This window comes from Condylura cristata, unplaced genomic scaffold, assembly GCF_000260355.1.
Source record: "Condylura cristata isolate star-nosed mole 26May11 unplaced genomic scaffold, ConCri1.0 scaffold00036, whole genome shotgun sequence".
In the NCBI taxonomy this organism is placed as follows: Eukaryota; Metazoa; Chordata; class Mammalia; order Eulipotyphla; family Talpidae; genus Condylura; species Condylura cristata.
Window position 1 is genome coordinate 6,610,284 of NW_004567137.1, and position 25,719 is coordinate 6,636,002.

General features: G+C 39.3%; 1 protein-coding gene across 13 annotated transcripts in view; it reads left to right on the forward strand.

The window, feature by feature from the left end:
* C2CD5 (C2 calcium-dependent domain containing 5) overlaps positions 1 to 12,671 on the forward strand; it is an 88,267-nt gene extending 75,596 nt beyond the window's left edge. For 5 of the 13 annotated variants that reach the window (XM_012732839.1, XM_012732842.1, XM_012732838.1 and 2 more), the window contains 5 exons: positions 4,494 to 4,544; positions 5,416 to 5,517; positions 6,828 to 7,018; positions 10,029 to 10,175; positions 11,372 to 12,638. In XM_012732839.1, coding sequence (XP_012588293.1) covers positions 4,494 to 4,544; positions 5,416 to 5,517; positions 6,828 to 7,018; positions 10,029 to 10,175; positions 11,372 to 11,503 — 623 coding nt within the window. In that variant the 3' untranslated portion in view covers positions 11,504 to 12,638. Of the gene's footprint in view, positions 1 to 4,493; positions 4,545 to 5,415; positions 5,518 to 6,827; positions 7,019 to 10,028; positions 10,176 to 11,371 lie in introns of all 13 variants that reach the window. The other 8 variants (XM_012732844.1, XM_012732847.1, XM_004693215.2 and 5 more) reach the window with 5 other exon arrangements.
* The last annotated feature ends 13,048 nt before the right edge of the window (positions 12,672 to 25,719 follow it).

Genomic DNA, 25,719 nt, shown 5'->3' on the forward strand with positions numbered 1-25,719 from the left:
TTATTTATGCATACACAACTGAAGTGCAGCCAGAGGTGCATGGGCGATGAGAGGATTCACCAGAGTCAAGAGTAGGGAGCAGAACAGGCAGATTGACGAAGTACACTGCTGAGGGGAGCAGCAGGAGAGACAGAGGTCTGCTGCACCATTTCGGTCACCTCTGGGGCGGGGATCTAACTGGCACCAAAACTGTTGCTCCGCAGTGCCCTGCCAGCTTTGCAGTGCTGCGCTCTTACTCCTTGTGCCACTAGGAAAGGCCTTAAAAAGACAGTTTAACTTTGAAAACTTACTTTCCACATTATTTTAATTTAGCAATTAAATTATCTGTAAAACTACGAAAGTTAGCTTTTGTTTCCTGCTGACAGTTCTGAATTCTTACAGCTATATATAATTTTTTATACTAAGTAAAATTAATCTTTATTAACATGTCTGTTTTTTCTTTTTTGTCACAATGACCAATTATTGTTGTTGGCAGCAATAAAGTGCTAATAAATGTTAATAAAGTGCTAATTAATGTTCCTCCTGTGACTGTTTGGCCACAACAATAGTGGGAGGTTCTGAATGAAAGGGGTAGGGAAGGAAAGAGAGGAAGATGTGTGGAAAACTCATCAAAGAATTGGGAAGGAAGGAGGGAAAAAGACAATTGATGGAGAAACAGAGTAAAGGAATCTTAGCTTAGTCCTGGAAGCTTGATGGCAGAGAAGTCCAAAATCAGAGGAAGAGGGAGTTAAAAAGGAAAGGAAAACTGTATTCGGTTGTGACAGAAAGTAGAGGTTATGATGAGAGTGAGGGAAGGAGTCAAAGTTTGGAAAGAGAGGCAGGAAAATGGAAGGAGGAGGTTGAAGAAAAAAGATAAACAGTTTAGGATGTTGTTCACCTTTGTAGGACACTAATAACCCAGACTAAAAAAAATGAGTTGAGCTTTCATTTAATGTATGGATTTACTTGTGTTTTATAGTGGAATTGTTTCTCCTAATGTACTGTCCTAATTGAATCTATTTCTATTTTCTTCTATCCTAATAATATAACTGTGATATGACAGTTTTATTATCAATCCACAAATATTTAAGTAACGTTTTATTAGCATTTTATACTGTTCCTATACATTTAACTTAATCCTTTAAGCTAGACTTAATAGCTTTATATCTATATAAATACACACTGCATATATGTATATATTGTGTTGTGTGTGTGTGTGTATATATATATCAATACACACATAAACTTATGAAAATGTCTAAAGAACATAAACCAAATTTTAAATTTTGTCCATAACAACTTAAAGTAGAAAAGCAAAGCATAAATTTTAAAGATTATAGGTTGCACATATTTCATCTGCCAGAGAATCTTTTTAAAGAATTTGCAGGACTTTTTTTATTTTTTGTTTTAGTTCTAGCAAATTTAGTTTTGCTTAGTTTTTTTTTTGAAGATTTATTTATTTATGCATGCAGAGCTGGGCACAGGCCAGAGGTGCAGGGGCGGTGAGAGGATTCACCAAAGACAGAGTGGAGAGCAGAACAGGCCGACTGACAAAGTACACTCCTGAGGGGAGCAGCGGATGGGTCAGGAGAGGTCTGCGACGCCATGTAGGGTGGGGATCGAACTCATGCTGAAGTGGCTTTAGCTTCTTAGTGCTGTGCTTCAACCTGCTGAGCCACCAGGGAGGGCCCTGCTTAGTTTTTTTTAGGTTTAGTTTTATCAATTTCCCTAAGATATTGAGACTGTTAACTAGAATGGGCACCTAACATAACTCTCAGATTCCCCCATGTAGATCAATGTGTAGTCCATGGCCTTTTCAATAAATCTGAAAACTTCTCATATGGTTTTTGACTTTGAAACATGGTTCCCCCCCCCCTAATTTTTTATTTATTTATACATGCAAGAACTGTAGTGTAAGCCAGAGGTTAAGAGGGATAGGGATAGGGATACTGAGAGGATTTACCAGAGACAGAGTGGGGAGCAGAACAGGCAGATCTACTGAAATACACTGCTGAGGGAGCAGTGAGTGAGACAGGAGAGGTCTGCTTCGCCATGCGGTTTAGCTCCCTGCCAGGGATTGAACTCAGGCCACAGTGACTAACAACTTGATAGAGCTGAGATTTTAATCCCTGTGCCAGCAAGGAGCCCTCCTCCCAGCCCCCCACACACCTTTCTTTTAAATGAGACAAATTTTCTTAGATTGGCCTGGTGATTGAGTGTTCTTTTATTTCTTTTTAACCAGAATTACTAGGTTGTCAACGAGCCAGACAGGCTACTGTATTGAAGACCCTTCTCTGTCAGCACTCAGAGACAAAATCCTACTACTTGAGGAGCCAAACTGTATTCTGAAGCCCCAAGTGACTCAAGTCTGAGATCATTAGCCCCCAAACCACCCTGCAGTGCCCATGTGCATCTGTTGTCTGGACCAATGTGTCTCCAGCCCTTTCTCTCTTGTACATGCTTGTTAGAGGGCATGGAATACATATTTTCCTATATTTTTCTCCTCTTCCCTGTTCTTTGTAAAATTCTTTAGGAAAAGTAGTAGAGGTACATAGTGAATTCAAGCCCCATAAAAGGCAGTTTATTGTTAACAACTTATTTTTCTTTGTGAAGACATTAGTTGTTTTTTAAAAGCGCAAATATTTTATTAATCATTGTATATCTTTATTTTTCTCATTTGATATATTTAGAGCTGGGAACAGACACTGCCTGCATGTTTAAGCATGCTCTGTGGTCAATTGTTATCAAATTATGTATGTTAGCTCCTAGGGGATGCCATAATACCTAGATGCCATAATATCAAGATAGAAAAGGTAATTTCATTTTGGTAATTGTCACACAGTTTTTTTAGCTTTCTCTCCCATAGCCCTACAGTTTATTTATTTATTTATTTATTTTTAAAGATTTATTTATTTGTGCATATAGAACTGGGGTACAGGCCAGAGGCTCAGGGGCGGTGAGAGGCTTCACCAGAGACAGAGTGGGGAGCAGAACAGGCAGATTGATGAAGTACACTGCTGAGGGGAGCAGTGGGTGGGCCAGGAGAGGTCTGCCGCACCATGTGGTCACCTCCAGGGCAGGCGGGAATCGAACTCATGCAGAAGTGGCTCCAGATTCTCAGTGTTGTGCTTTAACCCGCTGCGCCACCAGGGAGGGCCAGCCCTACACTTTAACAAATGTCACAGACTTTCTAATGCCAGTGTATTTTCTGTAATCTACACTCTCTTAAGTCTCTCCTGCTATGGCTGTGAGAGCCAGGGGGCTGTCCTATGATAGGGAGTCCCAACACACGCCCCATGCTATCCCAGCCTCTGGTCTGGGATTGTTTCTGTGCAGAGCTATCCCTGAGCTATCCGGCAAGCCTCTGAGGGTCAGTTCTGTCTAGTCGTCATCCTGTAGGTTTCAGTGCCTGCCCACTCACTCCCCACAAACTTGGAATCCCTCAGTCTTGGTCTAGTCTGAGGCCATGGCAGTCAAGGCATTTTGTGGGTCCTTCTTAGTGAGCCCATTTATTCAGAAGCTGTATATTGGAGGAGGAATGTTAGCTGCTGTGCATTTGCAATTATTGGCTAGTGGCAAACGCCTTCTAAAAATGAGAAAGAGGGTATGGGAGACACTTCTAAGGCATCCAGTTAGCAGATACATTCTGTGAAGGACTTATCTTTATAATCTTAGCTTTGAAAAGGTTTTTTAATTTAAGAAAGTTAGCAAAAGATCAACACTTAAGACAGAGACAAAAATTTGTGTTTACAAAGTGTAAATTTTTAAATGACCCCAGTTTTCCATAGCTTTTTAGGATAGAGTCTGAACATTAAAGTAGATTTTGAAGTAACTTTATAGAACTAGTTAACCTTGTACAGTTAAATGTAATATACAAAAATAGCAGGGAAAATATTCAGTGCTACTCTCTCAAGGCTATTGGAAAGGGAATTTGCAATTCCTAATTATTTCTGTGGTAAGCAGTGATCTTAGTTCCACAGACTCTTGATAACATAGACGGAGCTGTTGAAGTCCTGTGGTGTGGGTCATTGTGGCCAGGGAAGGGTTTAGTCCAGTCAGCAGCTTCTGTTTTTTCTGTGAGACATCTGTCATTGCCTTGTGTGCAGTTTTCATATTGCCGGCTTTCCCCTCCACCAACATTTCCAAATCTCCCATCTGTCATTTTCATTTTTTCCCCTAGTACATTGACCCCTTCTCTATTCAGTTTTCTTTAATCCTACTTTCATCCTACTACATTTGTTACTGTATTTGTATTCACTTATGCCGGTACACACTCATTCTGTGTCGCAGTAACATGTAGTCTCCTTGGTATGGTATTTATTAACTGAGCAAGAGTTCACATATCAATAGAAACTGCATTCTGATCCTCAGTACTTCGATTTGGTTTGCTTTTATAATGAAGCCATAAAGATTTCCTCTTTGTCTGGCTTATAGAGAATATTAACAAACAGCAAAGAAGAGATACTGGCTTGTACTTAGCACCCAAGCTAATGTTGTTCATATTGTCTTATTAGAACACCTGGAGAGTGCAAGTTCTAACTCAGGTATACCAGCTGCACAGAGAGGTGAGTTTGCCTAATTAAGCAAATAGTCGCCCAAGGTGTGAAATTCTAGTGTGGTAGTGCCTGAGCATACCGACATCGGAGAAATGCACTGGACAAAATGGAATAGATCCCAAGCATGGCTTTAAAAGTGGTTAAAATGCATTTTAAAATATTAAAAATGAATATTTAAATTTGTTAACATTTTAATAGTTTTCCGGTTTCTGAAAATAAAACTTCAACTCTTACAGTATCTTTGTAGCTTAGTGGAAGTGAATATTGTTATTTTTAAAAGGAGAACTTGTTAGGCTCAAAATGTGCCTCCTATCCCATGTTATCACATTTTGTTGTCAAAATCAGGCACAGTGTTGACAAAAATATTCTTTGACTTTCCAGTAGAAAGTTTTTCAGTAAAAGATAAGTCTTCTCATGATTTTCTTTATGCTTTCTTCAATATTTGATTCTCATTATTTTTATTTTTGATTTTAAGGTAAATTTAGGAAGGGGAATTATTCACAAAGTTTGGATTGTAAAGTTCTAAAATATAAAAAACTAAAACAGTGTAAAGTCAGAAGAATGGGACATAAAAGGAGTTAAAACACATCTTATGGTCCTTTCACTGACAGTTTCGCTTCCCCTCCACTTTTCTCATACTCTCCAAGACCAAGCAATTGTGTCTTCACCAAAAAATGCTCAGCCAGTTAACCGAGAACTTGGTTTTGGACAAATCAGTGTCTAAAGCTTGACTCTATTATCTTTCTTACCTGACTTGAAAAGGACCATTCTTTTTCTAAGTTACAGTAAAATGACATCATCGGAGGAGTATTATGACGAGTAAGAGACGTCATCCATATTTTTCTTTGTTTTTTCTTTTGTTTTCTGTCTGTGTTTTCAGCAACGTCAGTTGATTACAGTTCCTTTGCAGACAGATGCAGCAGCTGGATAGAGCTCATTAAACTGAAAGCTCAGACCATAAGACGCGGATCAATTAAGACAAGTAGGCGGATGTTTCTACCACATTATGATCTGAGAAGCGTATCCCTGATTTCCCAGTGGTGAAGGCTAGACCTTACTACCCAATAATAACATTGCCAATCAATCATGCACTGGAGTGTGAAAGCTGCAGACTCTGACGGTCATTTAGTAAAAGTTACTAGGGCCCTTTAGATTTGTTCATTTAATTATTCAGTTGTGTTCTCAAATTTTTATTTTTGTGAAGGTGGTATTAAAAATATATCAATAGATAATTATGTACTCGTTCTAATGGACGCAATTATCAGCTCTCTTATTGAAGAGACATTCTTCTAGGACCCAGTGTACAGTGTGGCAAGTATGAATTTACTAAATGATTTCCAGAGGGCTAAAAGAATAAGACCTATCTGGAGAAAGTTAACTCTTAATCTCACTGCTAAATTCAGGATCAGCACTTAAATGATTTTTACCTATATTGCATGTGTTTTGGTTAAGACTGAGGTAAATGTATTTTAGTGAAAGTTTCTAACACATTAAAAGTGAATAATCTATATTTTAGAACCATTACAAAATATTATTATTACAAAATAATATTATTTTCAGAAACCAAATCTGGTTTTGAATACTAGGTGTACCAGTTAATAGCTGTGTGACCTTGGACAAGTTGTTTAACTTCTCTGAGCTTCAGTTTCCTCATGTGTAAAATGGGAATAATAATTCCTATGTTGCTGGGTTGTTGTAAGGATTAGATATATATACTGACTTACAGTGATTGTTTGATAAGTGGTAGCTGTTGTCATTTTATAAACAACTTTTAGACAACCGAGGTCATTTGTTATGTTTTAAAAATTAAAAGTTCATTTAATTGAAAAAGTTTGCAAAAGCAGTCTGTTACAACTTAAGGTTGTAAATGTAAGGTTTATCTACAAGTTGACAATGATGAAGTCGTCTGAAAAAGATGGAAAACGGCACTGGGAATACAACTTTCACACTCTTTTTGGAATAATTTGTTCCTACAGCAGATAATTTTTAATGCTCTGCCGCTTTTTCTTTTCCTTCACTTTATAACGATCATTGTGTGTGTCGCTACACCGCATCAACATTTTCTTTTGCAGGAATGCCATTTTTCTTCCAAAACAATTTCACTTCAGCATTTCCTCTTGTATTTTTCTTTCTCTCTTTTTAATTGCATGCAGTGCATGATCATTTCTTTTCTTTCATGACATGGCTTAGCCTCACAGAAAGCTGAATGTCACCACTTATATGGACACCTTAGGGAGTAATCATGCTGCCAGCATCTGACCTTGGTGCTTTCTCTTCTTTCTCCAATTTTAGCTGTGACAGTTGAAAAACCAAGTCCAATGGGTGAAGGAAATTTCCGGAGTCGTTCTGCTCCACCTTGTGCAAATTCTACAGTTGGGGTTGTTAAGATGACACCTCTTTCTTTCATTCCTGGAGCAAAAATAACTAAATATCTTGGAATAATCAACATGTTTTTTATTCGGGAAACTACTTCTCTGCGTGAGGTAACTTTGTAGATGTTATTTCATTGTTAACTGTGAATTTTTCTCCAATTGATGATATTAGTAAAAAAGCCAAATGTTTCAAATTATTTTTACCAGAAGTACCACACATCATTTTCACTGCAGTAACCAACCTGGATTGATTCTGGGTTACATGTAACAAATTTCAAATGACAGCCAGTATTATCATGAAACTTGTGAAATTTAAATCCACTTAGAGAAATCCTAGATCCTTATATGATAAATACAATTCTCTATATTTGAATTGCGGTTTCAAAAACAGTCCTGAAAGAACTGTTTTCTCAGTCATAGTTTGCCTGCAATATGTTTAAATAGTAATTCTTTTAAAAAATATATAATTATATATTTTACAATCATTGTTCATTTTTGTGCAGTGCTTGCTTTCTCCTCTCAGGTGCAGTCCCTATAAAATTCCTATGACCAAGTCACCTGTGAACCATCACCACAGTCCCTGTGCCCTTCCCGCCCCTGTTTTGTTCCTCTTCCTCTCCCTCCCTGCAGATGTCTGATTTATAGATGGCTGTTACTTTTGGTACTTCACTTATTGTTAGTATTTTTTAAATAGCAACTCTTAAAGGACTACAGTGAGAAACAGTAGGGGAATATGTAAAAGATAAATGTCCATGATATAATTTATATAATTTAATGCAATCATTTCCTCTCTCCAAAACAAGAAGGAGTCTGCCCATCTTATTCCATTCTCTCCATCAGGATACAAGAATGTCATGTATTCAGATTCTTACCTTACGCTATGAATCATTAAACTTTCAATATGTCTATAAAATAACATATCTTACTTGATGTGGTCAAAGTTAGTCAGAGTTAGCCTGTGACATCTTTCATTACACAGGAATTTAAACTGAAGAAAAATTCTGTTTCTATTATATACATTGTGGGACAGGGCTGCTAAGCAAATTGATACTGTGAATAGTGAACTTTTAAAGTTTTTAGTTCTTCAAATTTTACTTTAGCAGCAGTTTTTATTAAAAAACAAAAAAACACATTCACTACCATGGTAACTTACCAGTGTTTTTCCCTATGGTTCACCAGCAGTGTTTCTATGTTTTCTTAGAAATAACAACTCACATACTATTTTTTAACATTATGCTCACAGGTTGTATCCAGTAGAGTACCTAGCACAAGATGCTTTTGTGTCAGTGAGTGGATGACTTCTGACAGATTAGTCAGAAAGAAGATAGTCCTTTTAATAGAAATTAGTTTTTAAATCCTATCTTAATTATGTTGATATGGAAAAGAAGCTATGTTAAGTTATTCTAAAAAACCTTTTAATATAGAAGTAAACTAGATACTTATTAGTCCATTAAGTTTAACAAAGCAAGTTGGGTAGAAATTTGGGAAAGATGAGTGGAATACTTACTATGGTGGCTGTGAACTAGGTGTTAGCATGTGGTCATGAGCCAAGCAGGTGCAGTCCCTGGTCTCATGATATTTACATCTAGCATGGTGGACATGGGACAAACAAGTCAATGACTGATGTCTAGCTACAGAAGAAAGTAATATGAAAGGCTAGCCGAGTATAGTGGAGGAACTGAATTTGTATTTGTCAGTTAGGGGTAGTATGATAGGAAGGTCCCTGCAAACTGAGGCTGAAGGATGGAGTTGGAAGAGGAAGAATTGATTAGTGGCTTTACTTCTTTTCTAAATGTTCTTAATAGCACATGGATATTGAACTATTTAGAATCCATAAATTTAATTCCTAAGTGGCTTCTCTGCTGCTTAAGCAACCAGACTCCAAAGTGGTTTTGCAGTAATTTCTCTTCCACAGAGATCTGTAATATTAAGTGTGTGGCATAACACTGCTTATTTATTCAATTATCTTATGAGTTATTTGCTTATAGTTATTTAATCTTTTTCAAATTAGCAGTCTGTATACAGTCTCTGTTACTCTGCCATCAGAATATCTTGATTTAAAAGGCAGTAAGAACACTGATAATATAAGGGGAAAAAAATGTGCTGAGCTGTGATTGAGTTGGAGGCAGGCTAAAACAACTCACTTTGTCCCTTCATTCTTAAGAGATGCCTTTACGAAACTAGGATCTTCCAAATTTTCAGAAAGATAGGATCTGATCAAATGGTTTTCGAGCTGTTTTGCCTTTGACTTCCAGTTTAACACTGGGAATTTCTTTCTTGGCTGTGAAGAACTTCCAGTAGTTTTGGAAAACAAGTTCAAAAGTATTTTAAGCTACTAGCTAGCCTTTGGTTATGTTTTATGTTTTGGACAAGGAAAAAGTACTCCAAATCATGGGATTTCATCCCCTAACAAATATGAATGCAATACCTACTATGGTGCCTGTGAACTGGGTGCTAGAATGTGGTCGTGAGCCAAGTAGGTGCAGTTCCTGACCTGATGTTTACCTCTAGCATGGCGGACAAAGACAAGTCCATGACTGATGGCTAACTACAGCAACATAAAGTATATGCCAGGCTATCTGAGAATGAGTGGAAGAACTGGACGGTATGGTCCCTGTAAACAGTGCCTGAAGGATGGAATGGAAATTATCCTGGTGGAAAACTGGTTGAGGAGCCTCCAGGAATGGCATGTGCAGAGGCCCCACACAGGAAACAAGCTAGACAGGCATTTAAAATGGGAAGTAAGATGAGGAAGGTTTTGTTATTTTTGTTACCAGTTTATTTGAATGATAGTGGGAATAATTTGATAGAGGAAGATATTAAAGATGAAGGAACACTTGAGGTCTTGCTCTGCAATTTTTTACTGCCTGTGTGATTATAGCATGTCAGGGGCCACATTACAAGTCTCTGAGCTTTTTCATCATCTGTAAAGGAAGGGTACTTGTTTTAGACACATGTCCAGTAAATTTGTTCATTCTTACAAATAAGTTCCCATTATGAAGGAAATTAAAATGTTTATTCATTATATTAAGGCCATTTAAGATGTTTTAACATTATTTAACATTTCCTGTATATTCATGTGTATATACAAATTTTGATTTTCTTGTGCATCATTTTTCAGGAAGGAGGAGTCAGTGGTTTTCTCCATGCTTTTATTGCTGAGGTGTTTGCAATGGTGAGAGCTCATGTGGCTGCCTTGGGAGGAAATGCAGTTGTCTCTTACATAATGAAACAGTGTGTCTTCATGGAGAATCCAAATAAAAACCAGGTGAGACAGTTAAAAATTTCTGATGGGAGGACCAGTGAATTTCACCAGTGGCCTTCTTACTTCTCTTTCTTTAAGAGACAATTGCTTCTAGAGCTCTTTGGTTCTAGATATTAAAATGTTTCTTTTCAATGAGTACATTAATGACCATGACAGAGAGGTCAAAGGTTGTTTTCATATCCCAAGGGAGTAGTTACTACTCTTAGAGTTCTAAAAGTTTTGCTCTAATTTACTGTTCTTTCCATTTCTGGGCTTTTGAGATATGATTATAGCTCCCTGAGAAAAGTTAAAGATGCCTTCTAGCATTTCTGTTCCATTAGTTTATGTTCTGTTTTTATTCCAATAACACAATTTTTGATTGCTGTGACTTTGTAGTATAGTTTGAAGACTGAGAGTGTATTACCATCATTCTTCCTCTTCTTTGTCAGGATTACTTTGCTATTCAGAGTCTTTGGTGGTTTATAGAAAATTAAGTGATGTTTGCTCTATTTCCTTGCTCCATTGAAAGTTTGGTAGGAATTGCATTGAAGGTTTCGTTGCTCTTCATGATGTCAGTACCAATCTGCTGTGTGCATGCCAGGTGCTCCACACACCATTTCCCTTAGGGTGTTTGTCTCTACACAGCTCACCTATCCCTTCCCCAAGCCCACTGCCAAGTGATAGCACTGCATTTTGTGTGGTAGTCGCCTCCCCACCCCAGGTCACAGCCTCCAGGAATTTCTCTCCACCCACCTTCTGTTTAGTGAAGCATGAACCTCTTTAGTGTTCTTCTGATGCAATCTGTGCTGATCTCTAGTGTCCAAGAGGTGTTCCACTTTCTCCCCAAGTCACAGGATCCTGTGCATGCAGCATTCTGGATTTTTCTCCTCAGAGCTAAGCAAGAAACCCTCCAATGCTGTCTTCATCCTTAGGCTACATTTCAGAATATCCTATTAGTTTTGGGAAGACACTTAAAATTATCAAAGACTCCTTTAAAAATTAAATATATATGTATATAATAGAGCTTTTTGAGTTTCTGTCCCTGTGACTTTCCTTCTTATTCCACTTTACTCATTTTTTTTCTTTTGGGTTGTCTGTCTTTTCTCCAGTGATTGATTAACCTATGCTTTTTCAGCTGATAACATTGTCCCTCAGAAGAAGCATATGAGTGAGTATATGTAGTTGAGTTTGTGACTGACCATGTCCTGTTATGCTTCCAGGCACAGTGTCTTATCAATGTAAGTGGTGATGCAGTGATATTTGTTCGTGAATCTGAATTAGAGGTGGTCTCAACTCAGCAACCTCCTGTCAACTGCCAGCTGTCATGTACTGGAGGAGAAGTTACAACCTGAAGTAAATGAGAAAGAGGGCAACTCAGTGACATTCACCTGTCTCCATTGTTTTGTCATTAATTATCTTACTAGACTTTTTACATATTGAGATAATTAAGAAAAGTTGCTATATGGAGTAGATTGATTTATCTGGAATCTCATGGAGGCACGGGTTTTCTAATTTTGCCAAATCTAAACAGACATGTCCTGTAGAATCTTGACTCTTCAATGACTTGATATAAATTTCTCAGAAACTATAGCAAAGATGGAAGCTGTTAGTAACTTGTGTCAATTTTTAATGAAATCATAATTTTACAAATAAAATGGGAAGATTATCAGGAACCTAGGAAAGCTACCCTAGTGTGATTTAGGAAAACTAAGCAAGAAATTCACAAATTTTAATGAATATATAGTCTGATTTAAAGAATGTTTTGGGAGACTGTAGAAAAGTTTTCAGAAAGTTATTATGTGGGTTTATTTACTGTGTTTTATTTTGACGAGGAATTTGGTAACAACTGAAAAGGAAAGTGCTTTAACCATCTTTTAAAAAGGAGTTAAAATTTTGCTACTTGTACCCATATATTCTAACTACTAAAGAAAAAGTAATCTATCAGAGCTAGTGTAGTTTTAATAATATCTGTTAGGAGGAAGAAAAAAAATTACCACATAACTTTCTAGCTGACCAAATTTAGCTAGAGTCCAGTTTGCCTAGAAGAGGCTTGGCTTTAATTGAGAAGAAAATGTCAGTGAATTTTTTGAAGTAGTTCTCTCGTAGGAACATAAAATTATTTTCTGATAAAATTATTCTGTTCTCCTACCAAATAAATAGAATTTTAGTAATATAGTAGGGATTTTTGATGGTGAATTAGACTGTATTTGGCATAGAATTTGAAATGTAACTTGAATGTAAATATGCTGCAAAATATTGAATGTATACATAGAAATATTTCTCTGTTCATGCCAAATACCTATGATAAATGAACCTTAAAAAAGTACATTCCTCCTTTGCACAGTAGAATTTCTTTATATAACTCATGATTTTGTTCTTCCAAATAATAAGCTGTCCTACAGATTTGGAATCATTTCCTTGTTATCACAGGTGTCAATATTTTTCTGTATTTTGTTTATAATTTTATTTTTTAAATAAAAAAAGTTCATAAAGTGGAATGTTCCTAAATCTCCTTTTTACTCTTGATACAGTTCTGACAGTTGTCTGAAATCATTTTTCATGAGATTATCTTCATTCTTCCTTCAGTCAACAAAACTTATTGTGCATCTGCTATATGCAAGACCCCTGTTCTTAATTTGGGGGAAAATATCCATTTGTAGGTGATTGTGACACTTTCATCATCTTTGGTAGGGAGGTATTCAACATTGTATATTGAATGCCCTGGATTCCAGGGCAGTTTTAGGCAGTGAACAAAATACAGCTTCTTAGCCTTGTGGAACTTATCAGTGGCTACACAAGTTAAAAAGTCATCAGATGTGGCAGGCAGTATCATAAACCTTGCTAATAGTTACTGAATTGTTTACATCTAATACATGCATTTTTGTTTCAACCCTCCTAATTTTCACAGAAACACAGTTTAGTCCCCTTTTCTGGGTAAGAAAACTGAGGAAGGCCCTTCCTGGTGGTGCAGCTGGTTAAAGCATAACACTGAAAATCTAAAGCCACTTCCACATGAATTCGATTTCCGCCTGCCCCGGAGGTGACCACATGACGTGGCAGACTCTCCTGGCCCGTCTGCTGCTCCCTTCAGCAGTGTACTTCGTCGATCTGCCTGTTCTGTTCCCCGCTCTGTCTCTGGTGAAGCCTCTCACCGCCCTGAGCCTCTGGCCTGTACCCCAGTTCTGTATGCACAAAAAAAAAAAAAAAAAAAGCCTGAGGAGAGAGTTTTTATGATTCACCCAAACATAAGTATTCAAACCAGGATTAAAGCAAGGCTTTGAATCCTGCACTATTAATTGAGAATATACGTACAACTTGTGATGAAGACAGCTTCTCAAAGAAGATATTTAAACTCACTCTGGAAAAACAGACATTTCGCTAGAATTGACTGTTCATAGTTTACGTATCAGTCCATCCGTTCATCAGTGTGTTTCAGAGTCCTTTCATCAGGAAAGTAAAAACATTTTTAAAATTAGATTTAAACATTTATTTGATAGGCAGAGAACAGCCCCTCAAAAAGGTCTAGGCTAATGTTGATACTGTGAATCTATTACCTTATATGACTTTGTAAATATGATCAAGGTTGTTGCTAAAAATGTTGACCTTAAGACAATGAATTTTGCCCATGTTATCTACCAAGGTCCTAGATTCTAGTTACAATTTTAAAACTGGAAGAAGGGAGTAGAAGAGCAGGTTAGACATGCTGTGTTGCTGCCTATCAAGCTGCTTGGGAAGAATGTGGGTGATTTCTAGACACTGAAATCACTAAGTGGACCTCAGCTGACAGCAAGGAAATGGGGAGTTTCTCAGTCAAAGAGTCACAAGGAACTGAATTTTGCCAGCTGAAGTAAGGAGATGGACTCTCTCTGAGATAATGGAGTCCTGCCACCAGCTTCCATCTAGCTTTGTGAAATCCTTTATCAGACTTCCCACATACTGAACTGTTAAGGTGATGGACATGCTGTCCAAGCCACTAAATTTCTGGTCATTTGTTGTTGCAGTGGAAAGTGAATACAAATTCTGATGAGTTAAACTATAGAGACATACAAAGTCACCACATCGTTATGCTGTTTTTGGTAACATGAAATGCTGCACCCTACTTGGGGTATGAATACAAGTTTTTCTTATATTTTTCATGTTTTTGGTTTTTTTTGCATACCCCTTGATTTTTTTATTGGCGATGCAGGGGTGGAGTGGGAGTTGGAAGGAAGGATGAAAGGGCTAGGCGCTGTGAATAACAAGATCAAAGGTTCTCGGACCAGTTGGGATCTCCCAAGCAGTAAAGTCGCAGAAATCTTGGCTATTTAGTAGAAATCCAGCTTCCCACCTTTGAGGTCACCTCCGCTTCTAGAATTGCCCAAGAACAACAAGAGCTCCATGCCCTGGAGATACACCTAAGGAGTGAGTTCAGCTTCCTCAGCAAGCTGTTAGAATATAAGAACCTCTTCGGTATGCTGTTGCATTTGCTTCTCACTGCCACATGATGTCGCTGTTGGAATGGGTTACACAAGGTTGAACACTGCTAACCTGTCTCCCTCGGTGTAATGCCAAGACTTCAGAGGTTTCTAGGATTTGGCAAACTTTCAGTCCCAAGTACTATTATATTCAGGGAGAGCTGCTTCTATATATTAGATAAATAACATTTTAAAAAAATATATAAGATGTTATTTTGCAAATTTTCCCTCTAAATCCGTGGCCTGAGGAAGAGAAGTTTTTAAATTTTGAGGTGATCTAACTCATTTTTTTCTTTTGAGATTAGTGTTTTTGTATTCCTAGAAAGGTTTGCCTAACCCAACATAAAAAATATCTAGAAATTTTACAGATTTTGGCTGCAGATTTCGATATATGACCATGTCATATTTTGTATATGGTGCGACCCACCTAAAGACAAAAGTTTTGTTGTTTCATTTTGGTTTTGCATATGGAGCTCAATTTGTTGAAAAGACTAATTTTACATTGGATTGACTTGTTGGGATCACATGTGTAGTTGCCACACATGTATGTTCTACTTTTGTCCTCACCCATGTGTTGGCCTAGCTGTAAGGTTTCCAATATTGCAGTACTATTTATAGTAGCTAAGGTATGAAAACAACTTAAATGTTCCAAAACATGACTGAATCAAGAAGATATGGTGAATATGCACAATGAAATACTATTCAGCAACCAAAAAAGATAAACTCAGGGCTCCCTGGTGGCATAAGGTTTATTTTAACTCACCACAGTGGCCTGAGTTCCATCCAGGGAGAGAGCTGATCCACATGGCTCAGCAGACCTCTTGTCTCACCTGCTGCTCCTCTCAGCATTGTAATATCTTAGTAAACCCACCTGTTCTGCTCCCTGCTTTGTCTCTGGTGACTCTCTCAACCCTCACACTTCTGGCCTATACCCTATTTGTTGTATGCATAAATATATATATATTTTAAAGATAAACTCATGCCATTCATAGCAACATGGATGGAACTGGGAGGGATTATGCTCCGTGAAATAAGTCAGAAGGAAAGTGAAAAATATCAGATGGTTTCACTTATAGGAAGAACATAGGGAAAACAAGTAAGGGGTGGGGTGGGGAGAGACAAAAGTAGCTGGAAAACTAAATTGGAGAGATTCATCAGGGGAGGAGGAGGGAAAGGGATCATAACATGGGGGAGAGAGCACAAGAGAAAATAGTGACAGTTCTAGGGTGTCTTGGTGTCTATGGGGAATACACCTGAGACAAGAATGAGCTATGATGTGAGAATATATCAACAAATAAATAAAAAAATACATAAGATTTCCAATATCATACCATCTTGATAACATACTTTATAAGCTATGAAGTATACTTTATACTTTGATCACATTCTTCAAAACAATTTTTTTTGGGTCCTCCCCAGTGGTGCAATGGGTTAAGATGCAATACTGCAGGCTAGCCACAGCCACTTCAGTGCCAGTTCATTCCCATGCCCCGGAAGTTATCCACATGGCCCAGTAGACCTCTCCTGACCTGCCCACTGCTCCCCTTGGCAGTGTACCTCTTCAATCTGCCTGTTCTGTTCCCCACTCCGTCTCTTGTGAAGTCTCTCACCACCCCTGCTCCTCTGGCTTGTACCCCAGTTCTGTATGTATAAATAAATAGATCTTAAAAAATTTTTTTTTCACAATTCTAGTTCTGTTTTCCAAAAAAAAGAAGGAAATATTGCCATTTGTCATAACATCGACCTTGAGAGCAAATAACTACAATCTGACTTAGATGTGGAATTTCAAAACAAATAAACTGAACTCCAAGAGACTGCTGGTATTAGTGGTTGTCAAAGGTGGTGATGGGCAATGTTGGGGAAGGTGATCCGAAAAGACACACTTCTAGTTACAGAATAATTAAATGCTGGAGATGTTATCCACTCCATGGCAACTATATTTAATAATACTAACATATCTGAAAGTTGCTGTGAGATCCTAAATGTTCTCAAAGTATGTATGGTAGGAAGATGTTAACCAGGCTTCTTATGGTTATCATTGTTCAGTATATACATGTATCAAATTATTATGTTGTGCACTGAAAACAAATCAATTGTTGTAGGCTAATACTATAACAATCAAAAAGAAAAGCAAAAATACCACATTTACATGTTGAACCACATGGGCATAATGTATTACCTTTCTTTAGGTTAATCATGCCTGGTATACTTTCCCCCTAAACCTCACATGTTTAGATTTTCTGTGGATTTTTTATCTGATTGTGTCCACTTTCCCTTTGCTCCTTTTCTCTATTTTCCATTGAATCCAAGCCATCCATCTTAATAGTGTTCCCTTGACCAATTTGAGAATTAAGATTTCAAAAATCTACTATGTAGTCACCTGCTTCCCCCCCACATGTGTCCTGAAGCAGCTGAGAAATAGACAAGAGGTGAAGAGGGTTGGAGCTCAGGGGTCACCTTTATTGCTAAAAAAAAGTAGTCACTAGCAGAATGAAGCATCCATGGGGGGTGGGGGGGTGGAGCAATCTCTAGTTTTGCTTGCTTGGTTTGGTGTGTGTGAATGTGTGTGAATTTGCGTGAGTGTGTGTGTGTGAGTGAGAGGGAAACTACTAGAAGGGGTTAAAGAAGCAAGAGCTTACTTACTTCTCCCTAGCCATCATTCAGAGAAGTCATTTTGTTTTCACTCAATAAGTGTAAGAAAGGGGGGTATGAGTGTTCAGCACCATCATTGAAATAAAAATCACCCCTTGATACCATATGTACTTCCTGAAAATGGCAGATTTCACATCTATTCTTCAGAGACTCCCCCACATTTAATGCATTCTCTTCCTACCACTGCCATGGAATTGTCTCAAAGCTGGTAGTGTCACAATTAGTTCTTTTCCATTCTGCAACCCAAAAGTCTAAAAGCAGCATCACTGAGATGGAGACAGTAGAGCTGAGTTCCTTCCAGGTGCTCTGGGAGACTGTCTCTTTTCCTACTTTCTCAAACTGCATTCCTGAGTTGTTTCCTCCTTGGTTCTTGACTGTGGCTAAAAAACCAGAACTGTAGCCTCTAGTCGAGGGTCCCCCGTCTCTGCTGTTATCAAATCGCCCTCACTTTCCTTTTCTGTGGTCCCAGGTGAGGTCTGGCACTCACCTTAACAATAGGGAGCAACTCCCCATCTCAGCATCACGGAATCATACTTGTAAAGTTTCTTTGCCATGCAGACTAATGTCCACAGGTTCAGGACAGAGGACATTGCTTTTACTGGGGGACATTGCTTTTTACTGGGGTTCATCTCACCACATATATATTCTTTATAGAGTTTTTCTTTAACAAGTCCAAGTTTTGAGTATCTATTTTCCCAAATAAGCAGGGTCTTAATGTTGTTGTCGATGCTATTCTAATATTTTTATATCTACACACTGTGATTGTTTATATTGTAAAATACTTACTCCAATCACGAATATGCTTCTCTGATTCTGTTATTATTACATTCTCCACACCATTTCTTCCTTCTGGGTTTATTTTCCTTCCTGCATCTCAAGTACTTCTATGAGAATTTAGTTTATTCAGGTTGTCTGTGTATCTAAAAATTGGTATCTAAAATTGTCTTTATTTCACCTTTACTCTTGATGTAGTTTAGTTGGTTATATTATTTTAGCCACTGTTCAAAGCTGAGACTGAATAGTGAAAACAAGCCTTTAAAGGCCAGGTATACTACTAATAACAATTGTGATTGGAAGTTGATGTACCAACCTTCTTATTTGAAAATGAAATAAGAAAACATGGCCCTCCCTGGTGGTGCAGCGGGTTAAAGCGCAGCACTGAGAAGCTAAAGCTACTTCCGCATGAGTTTGAGCCCCGCCTGCTTGGAGGTGACCACATGGCGCAGCAGACCCATCCTGGCCCGCCGGCTACTCCCCTCAGTAGTGTACTTCGTCGATATACCTGTTCTGCTCCCCACTCTGTCTCTGGTGAAGCCTCTCACCACCCCTGAGCCTCTGGCCTGTACCCCAGTTCTATATGTACAAATAAAATAAATCTTAAAAAACAACAGAATAATACTCAGAGATCTAGCTCACAACTTCCTCAGAAAAATAAGAAAATGAATTTGGAAATGTTTTTTTATATGTCAAACTACCATTTCTGAGCAGTCAAGAAGTTCATAACAACTGAAAAACATTTCCCAAAATGCTGATTTCAATCTACATCTGGTTATTGAATTTGATGTGTCTTGCAAGTTATTCTGAATTTGCAACAAGGGGGCTTATCTTTCCTTGCTAAACAAACACTTGATTTGTGTTTCATAGAATTCTTGCTTACCTATGGAATTTTGTTATATTAATTAATAAAAAAATACTGCTGCAGCTAGATTTGAAGACTCTCCTTCAATATAAGAACACAGTAACATCACTGCAAAAATGATTGCTAAGGAACGCCATATTTAAATGGTAAATTGAAAAACTTGATATTCCTAGCAGCGATATTTTCTGGACAGGGAATTATTTCTTTGAGATGATTTAAGGGAATTGATTAGATCTGTAGAGAACATGACAGATGAAGCTTAACATGAATAATGAACTGAATCTATAATGGTTAGGAAGGTTTTTCTCCTTTTGCATTGCAGTTAGTCACGCACAAAATTGTATCCTCAGACAAGAAGCTTAAAAATAACTACTAGAGATCAGGGACAGGATGGATTCCTTTTGGCGTTGAGATTGAAAGTAACTATTCCACACCCCACAAGACACCACACCATGTGCTTGTTTTGATACCAGAGTAATCTGGTTCACACTATTCTTGGTTGCTTTGGTGGTATTTGCTAGATTTATCTGGAGAAACGAGTCTATTTACAAATGTCATTCCGATCTCTTCTCACTCTCTGAAATTGATGAAAAATCATTTCTATTTTTGGCTGGCTGCACTCAGTCGTGTTTGATGGGCTGCCTCAGAATTTAAATTGATCTGTGTCCTAATCCTCCACTTGGAAATAAAGTACTTAGCCATTATTGGCTCTCAGTGTAGGCGCTAGAAATACTTACTGGTCTGTTAGACCTTCCTCCAGGCACCAGCACACACACCTCATTTACCAAAGTGGTTATAATAGATGGAAATAAAAGCTGAAACATCCATTTGGCTTAATGGGTGAAAGGAGTGGGGAGCAGCTGGGTTCAGAGGATAGACTGTGATTCACCCCCTTGGGCATTTTCCAGAAAGGCCTTTCTGTTTTTATTCTTATCAAGTTCCAGAGGCAGGAACTGAAGGGACTGACACTTAGTGGCCACACAAAGGACAATTTCCCTTGATCCTCAATGGAGTAGACACTGAGGGTCCACTATGGCTCTCAGATTTTTAGGTCTCGCACCGGTTATGTTACAGGGCAGGGAGAGAGGGGCACCCCTGAAACCCCAAACCCGCCTGCTCTAAATAGGTAGCATCCACTGCATCAAGACAAAACATATAGACCTTTAAGGAAAAGGAACTTTAATACAACCAGTGTGCAATACAGAAAAGACAAAGAAAACAGTTTCTAAATCAAACACCCAAAGTTACCCATCCCTTTGTGGGTAAAACTCCTCCCAAAAGGATGGGCCCAAAGCAAGGCCTGACAGCCCGCCACAAGTCTAAAGCACCTTCTGGTGGGGACACACAGAAAAGAGTCAGAAATGGCCAGACAAGTCTGGGAGGAAAAGAGCAAAATCAAAATCAAGATAAACACTGCTAGAGTGAACTTTCCTGGGTCTGTCACCCACATCTGTTTCAGCCAGTCCAGGACCAAGAAGCAAGCGCAGTTTCTTCACATGTCTCTCTGATCCATGTGCCACCCTCAGGTCTCCTTCTGACTCTCCACCCTGCTTCCTTCTTATTCAGTCTCCTCTCTAGATTCTTCTCTCTGCTCAGCTCCACCCTCTTTTGAGTGGGGCAGGGAACCTGGAACCTTGCCTTTACCTGGGGACCACACTGTTATAGTTAAGGGGAAGGATGTCCTAAAGGAACTCTGCAGAGTTTTATGGATCCCAGCCCCTACTCCAGCTTTCTGGACTCTACCCCCTACTCCAGTGATTGGAAACTACAACTCCCAGCAGTACCAGGGAGAGAACTGTGAGGACCCAAGGGCGGAGCTAAGCAGGCATTCTGGGACTTTGGGGGATAAATAAGGAGCCATTTTGTCCAACGGTCTCTCTCTCACTCGGGAAACGGCTCTTGGGGCTTTCAATTAGTTACCAGAGCTCCAAGTCAGCAAAGCTGGTCTGATATTCTAGTTCCCTTGTATCTCTCTTTCTTTCCCTGGGTTGTGCCTTTTCCTTTCCCCTTTTTGTAAATAAACCCATTATTGACCCTTTTGTGTGTGACTGTAGTACAACTGAATTTTAAGCACGTGGGTGAGGCCCCACAGACAGGCAGCCCAGTTCACACTTGGGGTGCCCTGTAACAAAACCACAAGCAAAATAAATAAGCTAAACGATTCTAGAAACAACTTCTCCCTGTTCCAACTCTGCAGCATCATCTTGCAATGAAAATGTGCCAGCAGGGACTACTTTCCACACCGTATCACTGTGCCTTTAAGAGAGCAGGTGAAACAGTATTTCTTGAGAGCTCTGCTCTGTTGTTGTCTTTGAGATTTTCTTCCCTGATGGTGACATCCACCCTTCAAGCTCTGATGCTCACGGGCAGGCAATGTGTGGCAGATAGTAACTCTGATTTCAGAGAAGTCAAAATGTGAAAAATGGAACATCTGAAAATCGCCAAAATAGGAGTGGAGGTATTAAGTTAATACATAAATTTGGAGTATTTGAATAAATGATAGTTGACAGTTCCATCCTCATGCCCCCCCCCCTTTTTTTTTTCATTTAGAGAATCACGATGTTAGATGAGTAATCCTCTAAGGTCTTTCCTTAGTAAAATAAAAAAAAAAAATGTACGTGCTTTGTACTTTGCTGCAATTGTATAAATATAAGCAAAAAACTACTAAGAACCACTCTGTTCAACCTAGTGTCTTCCAAGGGCTCAAAGGTCCCAGATAAAAACAAATGGCCCCCAGGGGCTCTTTACATAACGGATAAAAGGAACTAGAGCTCAGCTTGGATAGTAGGTGACATCTTGCCTTGCTCAGCAGACCCTTTCCTTCTCACTGGTTGTTGTGGGCTGGCATGCAACATACGGAGCAGCGACACCAGCAAGAACTACTAACCAGCAAGGGGATTTATAACCGGCAAGCAACATGAGCTTGGCCTCTCCATGGCGTAGTGCCCAGGATGTAGAGCAGAGACCACCTTCCCCTTAACTATAACAGTGTGGTCCCCAGGTAAAGGAAAGGTTCCAGGCCCCCTGCCCCACTCAAAAGAGGGTGGAGCTGAGCAGAGAGAAGAATCCAGAAACCATCCCAAGGAGAGCAGCTTGTGCTATTGAGTATCAGTGGACTTGCTTACAGGACTCAACAGCGTTAAAATCTTTCTAAAATGTTTGCACTTTGGTGTTGGTGGGCAACAGGAAGTGGTGCAGAAAATGGTCTTATCTTCAAGACTCAAGAAATTTGCTTGCGAGGCATTTCATCTTCCTGAGAAATCTCCCTTGTTCCTTAAAACTTCTAATAACCTGGAGTGCTTTTTCCCTTTTCTTTGGTCTCTCCCTGCCCCGGGCTTCTGGAGCCAGGCTTGGGTTACTCCTTGGAAGCCCCTGAAGTTGGCCTGCAATCCCCAGATAACCATAGATAGGTCCACTTGCCAGCAAGAAGGTCCATAGGCCTGCTCAGTCTGGCTTCCACACCAGCTAGTGCACCAGCTAGTCATTATGGACAACTTGAAACCTGCTGCCCCATCCCTGTCTGTCCGGAGCTTTTATCTCCTGAAACTCCGAAAGGACCGAAACTAAGATAAGGAAAATGGGGGTTGGTTTCTACTTTGTTTCTTGTCTATTCTTCTATAACTGAGACTATCTGACACCATTATAATTAATTGTTTCCTGTCATTTTCTGTCCCTAGGTTATGAGATACTCCTTTGAGAACTAAAGAACAATAGAATGCATTATTAACCAAAATCAGCACATTCCTTTTTTCCCCCCTAAACTATCCTGGAACAGATAATTTATGATACTTTGCTGCTTCAGGAAACATTCCATTTTTGTTACATGACAGAGAGAAGCTGTCTTAACCTTTCCTTTGCCTGTTTCGTATATTTGGCATGATACTAAAGCTTCAAGCTGGGAACTTCTCTTCCTAGCCTGGTTTGAAGTTCTACTTCCAGGTCAGAAGCAAACAAGGATTTGAAAGCCCATTTCAATATTTAAAGACCACATCAGAAATACTTAGGCAACCTGTTATTTAAAGCTATACTACATTTATTGAAAGTAGGTAAAAACCCTGCCCAACTTTTTGTTAATATTATAATCAAAGGTACTTATTGTTATTTCTCTAGCCACTGAAAATGCCACATAGTATGCATGGAAAATTAGAAAATCTTTTCTCCTTTGAAACTGAAAAAAACCAGAGTTTCAGATTAATGGCTTTGCTTTTCTAGATGCATTAGTCATTGTCCACTAGCTTTCCAAAAGCCTATGTTTCAAACCACATGTATGCTGATTTATATTATGAGTATTTCAAGCAATCGTCCACTCTTAATCAACTGTTTTGTTTTTAATAATAAGGCACCCAGCATTTTTTGATTACGCTTAAAAAGTAGGAGTCGTAATAAAATAGGGGAAATTTAACTAAGAAGGAATTTGACAAAATCATCATTGTTAGATAATGATGAACAAGTGAAATGGAAAATAGGTTAGAGAGTTATGTACAGGAGCGATTGCTAAAGTGTAAATATTCATGGTGCAGGAGTCTGCACAGACATTAAGTCTGGAGTGGAAGTGTGCGGGGTGTCTCCCGACTGAAACACCACAGATAGCACTCAGCAGCGGTAGGCTACACCCTGGAGAGGATTAATAGGGTGCTTTTGCTAGGTGTCCTGCTCCCCATGTGTGAGCCTTCCTCAAAGGATGACATGTGGCCTTAGTTCTGGAGGGAACACCCGGACCAGTCTTTGGTCCAGTAAGCTTACCACTTGCTACAACTGTAAGGGAAGGATAGTTCAGAACCAACCTCAAATTTAAATAAAGTAAAGAAACTTGGTTCCAGTACCCCAGTCAGGAAGAAGTGATGGGGGTGGGGTGTAGAGAAAGGGAGGGAGGGATCAGATTCTGTTCCTGTTTCTGCGATGAATGGAAGTCAGCTTCTTGCTGGCATGAAAGACGCGAGCCTTCAATCCCAGGCCCAGGGCAGGCTGCACAGCAGGGCGGGTGGAACAAATGGGCTGTTCCCATTTGCTCAATCCAGCGAGTTGTCTCCACCTCCCATCCACAGTGAAATGACAAAACATCAAGAAAGAACTGAGTGAGTATTTTACATTTCTCTGAGGTTGAGATGTGAAATGAAATGGTGTGGCTCAAAACCAGGAGGCTGACAGATATACAGCAGCTGAAGACAGTGCGATGACTTGCAAACAGGAGCTTATAGCCTTCTGCACACAGGAGGGTGGAACATCCTTCTCCTCCCCCAACCAAGGTTTTACCAGGAAGCATTTAAGAGAGATATAGGCCAGTTCCCAAGAGACTTACCTGCCATGGGTTAGAGGCACAGATTGTATTTTTCACAACGGACACTATTTCCAGTCCCCCATATGCTCTAGAATCAAGAGGCAGACTTGACCTTTTCTTCTTGAAACCAGAAATAGAATCTTTTTTTCCCCACACCCTCAACCCCACCCCCAAAACAGAATCTTAAGAATAAGGGGATAGATGCGATGTTGCCCTACTTCTGAGGCTATGTCACTGAAAGGTATTCCACTCGATTTCCAGCCCTAGTGTTTGCTCCTGGAATCTGGCTGCGGGGTTATGGAGCCCAGGGAGCATCTGCCTCAGACAGCCAGACCACTGCCAGACAGTGGAGGGAGGGGGCCACCAGTGGAGTCCAGCCATTAGTTTGTTATGCAGCGATTGATAACTAACACTGACTACATGCGCTGTGCTCATGAACTTTCGATAGGGGGGCTTGCCACAACCAAGTTCCACATGACCTGCTTTGGGCTTTGCCGCATGTTAGACAATCCGTGGGCATGCTCTTCTCTCCAAGCAAATACATGTCCCTCATTTCTATTCACTAGTATGACTCAAAACTGCTCCTATTCTCTTTATTCTGCATAGACTTACACACAATGAACTCCTTTATACTACATTTATTTTCATTCATGTGGGGTTTGTTTTTCTTTCTCTTTGCTTTTCCCCACAGGGCCAAGTCCTGAATATTCAATTAGACCATTCATGTCTGGAATTTACAGAAGGGGGCCCTGTGGGGTGGTGGGCTTTGAGCATTGGTTTAAGGCCTAGACCTTCCTCCCTCTGGGATACTCATTCTACCTCATACCAGCCTCTGGATAAATTACTTAACATCTATGTCAGCCAGGGTTCTACCAGAGCAACAGGACCAACAGGATATATGCACACACATATACACATTTTGTGTATGCATGTATATACACACACAAACATGTAAATACACACATGCATATGTACATATACAGAAATTTACTGCCAGGAACTGGTTTTGTTAGTTTGCATGGTGTGGTTCGGGCTAGACCAGTCCAAATTTTGTTTCCTGCCATACCAGCTGACCAGATCGCAGCCCTGTCATATAAATTGGTGTCAGAGCATCTCAGTTGGGCAGTAAGCAACCCTTAGTGAGTCCCCTTCATTCCTGTGCTCACATCATTCTCTTCTGTCATAAGAGAGGGAGACCCTGCTTTTTTTCTCTGGCTAGTCCTCCTGCCTGAACTTGACATCACTATCCATGTACTCTCCTCTTAAAACTTCTCCAACTTCTAGTCCATCCCTTTTATTTTTCCTCAAGATTTCCTCACCACTCATCCTTGCATCTGTGTAAAATTGTTCCCACACTTCCCCACTTCTCTTTTTAGCTACTGTGGTTTTTCTTTGTCAAAGAAACTTCTACAAATCACTGACCATTCATTCTTTCATTTTCTGAAATCTGATTTTTACTTCCTCCACACCACTGAAGCTGCTGTTACAACTCTAAGGACCTAAATCACAGATCCAAGAGATCTGTGATAAAAAGCACTTTCTCCT